General features: G+C 37.0%; 1 protein-coding gene across 1 annotated transcript in view; it reads right to left on the reverse strand.

Annotated features, from left to right (window-relative positions):
• The window catches only part of TRPM1 (transient receptor potential cation channel subfamily M member 1), a 30,836-nt gene extending 20,368 nt beyond the window's left edge, over positions 1 to 10,468 (reverse strand). Inside the window, exons 1-6 of the mRNA XM_076348675.1 lie at positions 10,411 to 10,468; positions 9,450 to 9,550; positions 5,847 to 5,981; positions 4,847 to 4,897; positions 3,133 to 3,273; positions 1,850 to 1,879 (exon numbers count right to left, since the gene is read on the reverse strand). Coding sequence (XP_076204790.1) covers positions 1,850 to 1,879; positions 3,133 to 3,273; positions 4,847 to 4,897; positions 5,847 to 5,981; positions 9,450 to 9,550; positions 10,411 to 10,468 — 516 coding nt within the window. The remainder of the gene's footprint in view (positions 1 to 1,849; positions 1,880 to 3,132; positions 3,274 to 4,846; positions 4,898 to 5,846; positions 5,982 to 9,449; positions 9,551 to 10,410) is intronic.
• Positions 10,469 to 11,203: the final 735 nt, after the last annotated feature.

Below are 11,203 nucleotides of genomic sequence, written 5' to 3' on the forward strand. Positions count from 1 at the left end.
CTTATGTATGCAGTGCAAACGGAAGGTATAAGCATCCCATTTCTTAAAGGGACAGGGAGGATAGGCCATTACTACAGGAACCAACATGGAAGTAACTGAAGGGAAGTACTGACAATGAAGCAGGATCCTGAAGGGAGAAAAGCCATGATTGGGAAAATTAGGGTTTAAATAATGTAGGAAGAACATTGCATATATAGGTGTAGACAGAGCTCATCATCATTGTAGACCTCGATTCCAATCTCAGAAGTGGACTGCAAGTAAAAGCAATTACCATTCCACAAAATTAGTTCCTGTTCAAGCAAGCTTAGCATAATGTACTATTTTTTGACAAAATATGAACTTAAATCCAAACCCAGGGTTCAGCCTCACACCCCAGGTTTCCAAAGATGACTATTCAGCTCAACAATTAAGTATGTGTTTCTCTTCCAGCAGTTTTAAGAACTGCAAAGTGGTGACCTCTGTCTTTTATGGAAAATTCAGGGGTCATTGATTGCATGCACATGAAGAAAGCATTGAGCATCTCTGAAGCACAGGACATAAAATCTCAAATGGAGGACCAAAAATGAAGTTCCCCCCATACTAGGAAAATCAAATCAAAACAAAACCCTGGGTAAGAAAGACAAAGTGCTAAGGAGCTTAAACCTCCTGTTTTAGAGCTGCTAACACTGGAAATGAAAAAAACCCAAACATTCGGAGTCGCATCAATTTCCTGACCACTTCAGCAAAAGAAATGTTAATTTTTCTTTCCACCTTTTCTTTCTCTTGGAAGAAGGGAGTGGGCTACACCCACTGTCAAGTGGAGAGAACACTTCAGTTTGTGCCACATAAAACATTTCTCACTGAAAGAAATAGGAAAATCAAAATGTGCTTTTGGAGAAGCACTAAGCAACCTATGTGTGATCAACACTGATTAAAAAGGGCCGCACCTCTGAGGGGCTGAGCTTTTGGCATTGAGCCATTAGAAAACAGGAAGCTGATCAGAGAGATTAAACATAACCTGGACTTTCTCTGTAGAGAAGAAAGCTGCTTATCTGCTTGGGGAAATAGAGGCTTTTGTGTTTGGGTATAGTTCACATCAAATGTATCACAAGCAACATACATATACTGTGTTCGAATACTATCACAGCATTAGTAAAAGCATACTTCATAGAGAAATGTACCTAGCCCCTTTGTGGAAATGCTTTCCTGGTCTATATTAATATTTTTTTCAGAAACAAAAGCAACTACCTCCAAAACAGAGTGAGTTTTTAGGCATCATCCCAGACTTGATTCTGATCAATTCAAAATTTCTGCAGACACACAAGTAATTGAGGCAGGGGTTGGACCCAAAAATCTGGATTAGCTTCGTCATTTACAAAGCATGGTGCCATCATGGTAGCAAGGATGTTTTATAGTGGAGGACAGCATCTAACGTGTCAGACCACCTTGTTTTTTCACTCCAGTTAAATGTTTTCTCTATGATAAAACCTCATTTGTGCATAAATTGCTACTTCATGGTTTAAGGGGATTTGACCATAAGTAGCACTGATGGACCGCATTGTCTTTTCAATTTAATCGATGTTCACATCTGAATGATTAAATCTGCAATACATTCCAACACGGAATGTGTTATTACATAATAATGCTAAAAACTGCCTGAAGACTATCGAGCAAAGCTTTAAGGAGCCCTCAAGACCCTACCCGTAAAAGAATGTCAGAAGTATTTCATAGGCTGTTTGCAAAATGGAAGATCCTGTCTAGTTGAAATTTACGTTAAGCCTCAGTAATAGTGACAAAGCTAAGAGCAAGAGCAGAACTGTACCAAGAAATGCTCTGATAAAAACAGTATTTTACAATAAATCCAACTTACCTCCATCCCTAGTAGTTTAAGAGCTTTTGGCTGAATATTAAAAATAGAAAAGAAAATCAGTTAGATGGAAGGGAAAATTCAAAGACCAAACAATACCAAGGAAAAACACATTTTCATTGAGAAATTTAAAGTATTTATTATTAAACTTACTATTCTAAACAATTGTACCAATAATGGTACAATTAATTAATTTCCCTCTTAATTGTATTTGCAGGAAGGGAATGGGTTAGAAAATACTTTCCATCCTGCACTCAAGTGAAAGATTTTGATTCACATGGAAGAGTTAAATGAATCATTCAATAATATACTTCTTTGAGAATTAAAATCACCACATGGTCACAAAGCTCGAAAAAAATAGTGCTTCTAAGCACACACAGGGTAAAGATACCCATAGGAAATAGTAAAAAATATAATAGATCTTCAAACCTCTTACAATTTCCCATTAAAAAAAATCCCTCTGTTCTATCATGAAATCTCTCTTTTACATTTTATGTAAAAGGTTTATTTGTTTGTTCCATCAGATAGTACTACACTGTATATGTACTATATATCAGCCACAGAATATTTGGGCTTTGAGCGGCCTTCTGACCATTTGTAGAGCTAGTTTCCTAGTGTGTTTCCTAGTGTGGGGCTTTCTGTAATTAGGCTAGGAAGCTTCACTTGACCTTCAAAGCTGAATCAAACAAATAAATAAGCTAATGAAGAAAATTATTCTATTTGCTTAGAACAGACTTTTTAACAAAGCAAGGGCGATACTTGATATTCTCAGGATTGGTACATGACTATGAAATGCTTTACTGAGATTGCAGTGGCTTCTGTAGGATAAGATTTATGCTCAGAACAGTTCTTTACAGGACTTACTGTAACAGGTTCAGAGCTCTTCTGTATTCAGACTAAACTCTCTGCCTTACCCAAGTTAAGGCTACTGTTGGTTATAATTACTTGACCAATAAGCCTGGTTCGACAAATACAGTTTGCAGTTATAAAAGAGCAACAGCTTCAAGTAGGAACAAGTAAATAAGAAATGCTTGGATTGTAAATTACTGAACTAGGAGGAAATTCACCTCCAGATCAATGTATTTACCACCTTTTGGGTCCTCCCATCCTTTAACATAGCTGTTTTACAGGTTCCTTATATAACTTTACTACCAGAGTTTCAACTTTGGTCTTGCAACATTTCTTTAGAATTTAACTTGTAGTGTTTCACAAAGACAAAGGAACAGAGTATTACTTATTTTTTACCATCAGCATGATGGCCACATCCAGAATGAACTCATTCTTACCCTCTTTGGTCCAAATAAATTATTATAAAGAGTCCGAAAACTTTTTCGAGTATAGTTGCAGCGATAAGCTCCACCCATGAGATATTCAAGTACAAGACCAATATCTATTAGGCTGATGTGATAATCTGGTGGAAGATTTCCCTACCAAAAAAAAAAAAAAAACCAAAACCCAAAATAAGGACTTAGGATAAAAAAACATAATATACATTAAATTGCCTGGCTAGACATATCATATCATGTTTAAATTGGCACACAGGTATTATTTACAGCCACTGGTTTCAGTCTCTGAATATTTGTATGAAATTAATGATAACTAATTCACATAATGAAAAACTTTTTGGGCCAGATTTTTTTTGGTTTGTTCTTGGCATTATTTATAGTTGAGGACAAATTTTCATTTGATTTACTCGTACAATATGTCAGTGTCCATACAAGCCTGAGTTGTTTGCAAGGGTTATACTGATGAAATTAAATAACTTTGTACTGATTATCATTAATCCAGTATAAAACCATGACTTACTTTCATGATGAATATCAGGCATACTTTACATTTTATGGAAACTTATATTTCATCATAATATTATCTACAGAGTTAAGACTACACTGCAGAACATGACTTAGATTAATGTGCAGCCCAGAATCAAAGAAAAAGGCAGACTATAATTTCCACTGTTACAGTTAAAAACTGGGTACTGGTATTGACTCTGCTAGAACCATGAGCTGAAAACCGTGCTTCATTGTTCAAGCTACATCCTACAACAATAACGGATTCTATAGCACCACTGAGCAGTTGCTATGATGAAACAACTATATCCTAAGCAAACACATCACCTCCGTGTTAACCCAACCAAATCCCCGAGACTGCCGCTGAACGAGTGAGCCATGAAAATGCAATGAAAAGGAAACAGACAGAAAGGAGAATGCAGAAGAGCATTAGTAACTCAAAAAGACAAACACTGAATGAGAAAAGTGTTAAACTATGAAGCAGATCAAAATGAATTATACATTAACCCAGTACTGCGTAATTCCCACATCTAAACCTCTGGGGAATAAATGGGAGTTTTCCTTGCAAAAAGGAATACAGGCCATTTCATGTAGCTGAATTTTGCTGAATAAAAGCTCCAAAGCCTCAAAGAGAACAAATGCAACAACAAATCTTACGATGACCCTATTCACGTATAATGAACAAATTTACATGTAATGGAAACAAATGAATAATAAATTTAGGACTTGTAGCACTGAGAAACAGAACAGATTTTCTCGCAGGTAAAAGTAGGATTGATGGGAGAAAAGTAACTAAAAAACACACAAGGAAACAAACAAAAGGGAACAAATTCTGTGCTCGTGCAGTGGGGCTTCCAGTTAATCTAGCAGGCCTTTCCTTCCACTCCTCCTTTGTAATGCTGTATTGGGAGCTTCTTGTAGAGAAGAAACAGTAGAAGAAACAGCATCAACCTAAATCTCAAATGATATATTACACTACTAGGAGCTTAACTTTCCTCTCCTTAGTTTTTAAATTAGCAGTGCAGTATAGCCATACCTGATTTAGACTGACATCACTGTTTGTCACAAGTAGTAATTTAACTCTCCTTTTCTTAACAGCTACCATCTAATTTCAAATGTCTGCTTTCCCCCATGCTATGCTTGCTTTTACTGTTGACTCACATGGTTAATGTAATCATGCAAATGTAATGCTGCTGTTAGTTAAGCTTACCTTTTTCACATCTCTGACTAGCAAATGCAGCGTATTTGGTGGGCCCAATCTCTGAAACAAAAATCATTCATGGTCCATTAGAGCTTCAATTCTTCAGATTTTTTGCAAATACAAATGTAATTAATGATCTGGCACTGTAAGCAGAACTTTAGGCAACCATGTGCCATCACACGCTGTAGGGGTGAAAAGAAGGAACTGGGCTACAATGACAAACGCATTTCTATCAAGACCTGTGTAATCCCTTTCTTATAATCCTTTATGTGGTGATTCACGTCACAGCAGTTTGTGGTATTGTCTGAACTTGTATTTGCTGCAGGAGTCATAAAGGGACCGGAGGACTAGACTGAGGTTGTGTGTTGTATGAATGCTGCCCTAGACTACCCGCCACATAAATGATGGGAAGAAAAACAGACTAGAAATAGTTACGTTCCTGATGAATTTGCTGTGGGCTGAGTTGGGGAGAATTTGAATAAAAAAGCATGATGTTCTATGGTCTTGGGAAAAACATTTTGCTCTGTGGGGCCACAAGGAAAAATGATACTGACTTCTGCAATGCGCTAAGAATAAAAGTTCTGTGTAAGTACTTTGCCCAATTTACAGGCTTATTTCGATAATATTAAAGTATACATACATGAAAAGTAATTGAGATTAAAAGTAAATGACCACTACTGGCTGGTATTAAATTTTTACTGTCTACATTAGTTCTTTAAGTGTTCTGAATGTGCATTTTAAATACATCACTATATTTACATAACAAACTGCAATAGCTTCTGAAAGCTGCTGTAGGCTTATTAATTAGGAATGTGTATATGTAGGGAAACAACAGGACACTATATGTAGTAGCAATGGCTCCCATTACCGCTATCCAACATCTGTGTATTGGCAGGGCTCAGAGCTTTTTGGAAAAACAAGCATATCTCAGAAGGAGAAGACGAAAAAGGATGCCCATGTTAAATACAGTAGCAAAGATATTACAGGGCATTTTATTATTTCTGCTCACGGTATTGTAAAGTTCTTCCAGTCGAGGAATAGTGAGGAAGTGCTGCATGTTCACTCCATTCTCAATAAGTAGTTTCACAAAGTCCACTCGATCCAGAACCAGTGCATCCAGCATAGCCTGCTCCAGGGAATTCACCTGAATTACAGAACGGAGAATGTGAGACTACATGAGCACAGAAGAGTTGGTTGGCCAACAACCACAAACATTTTCATTACTTAGGATATTCCCAAGTTCCCAAATATGTTGATTAATCTGTAAGTGAAAAGGAATTTAGAAAATGTCATTTTACCCATGTGCAAGTCAATACAGATGATAGAGTTTTCCAATGAGGTCTTGGGCGAGAGAAGAGAAGTGAAAGAAACCTTTAGCAATACAACTGTAGCTTTCAATCATTTTGTTTAGTATTTTTAACTAAACCAGGCATACCATGCTTGACACATCATGTGAAAAAGAGATTTACTTGCTCAACACGATAGGAACAAGTTAAATTGTATGAAAAACGCACTGTGTACATTTAAGAAGAGGCTGACATAATTTACCCTGGTAACTCGCATATGTATCATCTACTCAAACTGCTGCCTCACAGAGAAAAGGCAACATATAATGCCGAAAGACTCAAATCATTTGGGAAGAAGCACTTCCTCTTTCTTCACCAACAGCTTTGCCTTTGGAAAATGCTGGTCAGAAAGCCTAATGGATCTTCTCTTAATACGGTCTAAGGGGTTAGAACCCAGTAGGAGAGGGGAAAACCCCTGGAGCAGCAATCCCCTTGACACATTTAATCTTGAACTTTAATCCAGACAACAGAACAATCTAACCTATGGCAACTGGAAAATGAAGCACTTGGAAATGGAGATGTTTAAACTTCCTTCACTGGATAAATAACACGTACAAGGAAGGATGAAGATGTTCACTGGTGCTCTTATTTCCTTCTGACAAGTGCAAGGAAGAAGATGCAGCAGATAAGTACTGACTTGTACTGTTATGGCATGGCTGCATGTGGTGCACATGCGATGAGAGGGGGATTCCTGGCTCGAAGACTGAACAGCATCCCTGCAGAATCTACTACTGATCTTGTGAGAATGTGCAAATGAGCATTCTATAGAATGAAAATGTGTATTTTCCTTCTCCCTTTGTTCCCCAGGATGAAAAAAAAAAAAAAAAAAAGAATTCTTCAACAGTTTTAATACAAATACTTTCATCTCACCCAGTTCAGGAGTTCAAGTTTTCTTGGGTCTGTTTCTTCTTCTGGCTCTTCTTTTCCTTTTCCTCCCTTTTTCTTCCCTTTTCCTTTCCCTCTGGCTGCTTTAGTCTGAGCTGCTGGAGATTTCTTTTCTTTCTCAGGAGCTGTACCATCAGGAGCTGTAAGGCTTGCTAAAGGCTGTATTTAACATGCATTAGAAGTATTAGAAATCTAATTGATCGTACAGTGACTACTTCATTGAATACACTCCTATTGAACTCACTCCCCAGTCTTCAATTCTCACATGCAGTCAACTAAAAATGATAATTTCCTTAAGTATAAGGACCTTTTTGCATAGCCACAGCTTTACTTTTTTTTTTAAAGTTATGTCTGATTTGACTTTCAATAACACTGAAAGTCAAAGTAGTGAAGTAGGTAGACTGTGGAGGATTTCTCTCGCAGAATAAAATCAGTGTGAGAGGACTGGGAAGAGACACTACTCAATTTTGTGACACTTTAGTTTCATTGCTCTCCGTGAAAGCAATAGTTGTCAAAATACATAGCAACAAGCAGGATAAGGAGCTGGACAGAAAGAGCTTAACAAGAATGCTGCATGATGCCAAACAGCATCCATACTGCGGAAGCAGAAAGGAGACAAAAGAGAGCCACTAACCGGTTCATTTACATTCTGCAGACAATATTTCTGTTTATACCTCTTCAGACACATTTACTCTTTGCAACATCCTTCCGCTTTCCAACCTATTTACCCAAGACAGGCCGGCACACATGCAAATAACTTGACACTACTTGTCTGTGATTTGGAGGCTTAACTTGCTCCAGCTAATGCTTAGGTTACATAACCTCCACGAGCATGTAAACTGGATTACAACTATCCGTGCTCTGCACAGAGAACTACAGAACCAAGCCTTTAACAAGACTTGTTTTCTCTGGTTTTGTTCATCTTAAAAAAATCTTCTCTGCCTAGCTACCATGAATCCATTTGTAAGCCTGGACAAAACTGCAACTGCCAACTTGCAGCACAGGCTAGTCTGAAAGCGATCTTTATGAATTTGAGATGACAGGGAATCGCAATTGGCTGATACTGTTTCCACAAATTGTTGCAAAGTATGAGTATGAAAAATTTGCAAATTTTGCCAAAGCAGCAACTGGCTTCAGTTGCTAGATGGTATCTCTGAAACTAACCACAATAATACGGAGATTGGAACATTCCGTCCAAATAAATGTTTTATAGTAATAATACTTCATCATGTTTAGGATGATTAAATCCTCTCTGTATAAGCATTTTAATGAACCTTGAATATTGGAAACATCACATTACTATAAGTGAAGGAATAAAACAGCATATGCAGCAACATTTGTTTAAATTTAATTATACAGGCTTCCAAATGAAATAAATCTCACCATTATGTATAGCGTGCACATGAATAGTGTTCCTTTGAGTGTCATTTTATTGCATAGTTTCAGGAAAGACAACTAATTAAAGAAAAAAATAAATTCTTACACTTCATTCTTACTGCCTCTTTTAGGCTGGTCTCCTCATGACACTTTATAGTAATTCAACACCAGATGGTTCACACAGTAAAGCAAAAAGAATCAGTAGTGAGACATGAAAGTGGCTTAAATAGAGGATTTTAGTTACACAGATGAACAAAGGCACTGCAGTGTTTCACCACTGACTTCAACTAGTGCAACATCAAACTCCAATAATTTGAGGAAGAAAATCCGATTTCAGGACCTAAGGCTTTACTGAAGGTCTACTTCTTAGTTCATTTGGCACAGCTCTGCCTGCCAGAGGCCTGTTTTCTGCAGTGGTTTCTTCTGGTCATCAGGATTTTGCTCCATTAATCCAAACAGAGATTTTTCACAGCTGTTAATGAAGTGAGCAACACAATTCCTTCTAAGCAGCTCCATGAATTTCCTTGCGATGTACTTTAATAGGTAGCTGGGAACCTTGCCAAGTGCTAGCGCATGTCAGTGGCACAGACAGTCAGAAGTCTAGGCAATGCTAGTGCATCACACAAGTTCACTGGGGGTGATCAGGACTGCTATTGTCCAGCTATATGTAAGGCCACAGATTGTTTCCAGTAAATGCTTTTCTTTTTTCTTTTTTTTTTTGCTTTCAAATCCCACAAGGAATCTTAAATGAGGTTATTTTTCTGCTTGTCATGAAATTGCTTTTCTTTCTTTCACAGAGTTTAAATTATTGCTAAATATTTGCAAATGGCAGTATAAGGAAATTTCAAAATAGGTCATTCTTAATTAATGAGATATCCTGCATCAGTTCGGCATAAACCAGAATTCAATACTGTTTCTCCTGCCAACAAAATCCAAGGGGTGAATATTCTACCACTTATTTTAAATTATTAAAAAACAATATGACTAGGAAAACTTTGTCTTACTGGCCAGTGGTGTCCGAAGACAAAGATTTGGCTGCGTGCAATGTCTACACGATTCCAGGCCAAAGCCAAGCTGAGCTGGTCTGGAGCAGATGCATTGGTACCTGAAGAGAAACACACAGATGTTTAGTATTTCGTACATGATGAAACAAGATTGGACAACCTTCTGTAATTCACTTCTCCAAGAACTAGAAAACAGCAAGCCTCACTCCATATCATACTATCATTAGAATAATTCTACCACAAAGCAGTGGATTCATCAAATCGATTTATAGCATCTTCCATTTAACCCCACAATCCTAATTTCAAAAGGATTAACCAGATTCTCTCCCTTTTTTCCTTAAAGCTCCCACATTGACTTTATATTCTGATGCTAAAGATAGACATTTAACTGTTCTAAAAGACTCCTCCTCTCAGCTCCTCTGGCTGATGCTGTAGATATGAGTATAGCAATTCCTCCCTTTATTTCTTAGCTTTGGGAACTCCAGTGATCCCATATTGAGCTCGTGTCAACTACTATATACCTGCAGACAGAAAACAGTTGTTTCAGCGAACATAACAAACTCCAAATAAATATGGAACTGATCCTGAATTTTGCCCTAAGGCTTAAAGAGCACAATCTGAGATCTGGAAAAATCCAGATAGTCTTTTAATCATCCCACCTTTTTCCTAACTTTATTAATATATGCTAGAACTGCAATAAAATGTGTTGAAATATCAGTAGTATAGTTGTTGCAGCATTCACATCCCAGGCTTTCAGGTGAGGAAAGCCACACAAAACTTTCAATCTGGATTTTATGCTTCAAGCTAATCTGAACCTTCAGCCAAGCATGTTTGGGTTACTTGTTAGAGTCCAAGCAAATAAATCGGAGACTTAAACATCAAGAGTGAACCTCAAACAGTGTATAGGACTGTCTTCTTGGGATCAATTTCTGCATTCTTCCTAATTGCTTGCAAAACCCACCTTTGAGGAGAGCAGTTAAGATAGACATCTCAATGTCCTGTTGCCCTTCAGACCCCATGCGGAACACGGTAATCTAAAGGATAGCATAAAACCAAACACGCAAAATTACAACACATGAAAGAGAGAGACTAAACATGTAGATAGAAAAAAGAGCAGAATGGTGAAGCTTTATTACTTTCTAAGACTTGAGATTTTTCAAAAAGTACAGTTCTACTAAATTTTTCTTTTTGCAATTTACTTTTCACAAAAGCATTTAATTGAATTCTTTCAATAAAGTTATCCTAAAACATCCCAGCATTGGTAAATGTGACAAACTTGATTAAATTCTTCACCAAACCCGTGAATTTTGAAAAGTGGTTGACAAAACTGCCATGCCAAACTGATTGTTTTCTAACAGTTCTATTACTTTCCCGTAGTAATGGAAATGCCAGCTTGGAAATGGAAATGCTAGTTACCTGAGATAACTATCATAGCATTAATTTTATTGACTACAACACTCAAATATTTTTTAGTTGCAGGATATGCTACATATTGACAACCAAAAAAGCAGAACCAACTACTAAAGAAAAGCAATTATTTCTAGTCACATTTGCTTAGTTGAGTCCACTACAATTCACCAATTTTAAAAATAGTAATTTGTATAAAGCTTAGCCATTGAACTACATATTAAAAGATTAATAATTCAAAAGCAGAATAACCTCATATTCTGCTATTCATATATTCATATTCTATGTTAATTAAGTTAATACTGAATGCAGACAAAAAACCCCAAATTCTTCATTTTCCAAAAGCA

The sequence above is a fragment of the Aptenodytes patagonicus genome, chromosome 10 (assembly GCF_965638725.1).
Source record: "Aptenodytes patagonicus chromosome 10, bAptPat1.pri.cur, whole genome shotgun sequence".
Classification (NCBI taxonomy): domain Eukaryota; kingdom Metazoa; phylum Chordata; class Aves; order Sphenisciformes; family Spheniscidae; genus Aptenodytes; species Aptenodytes patagonicus.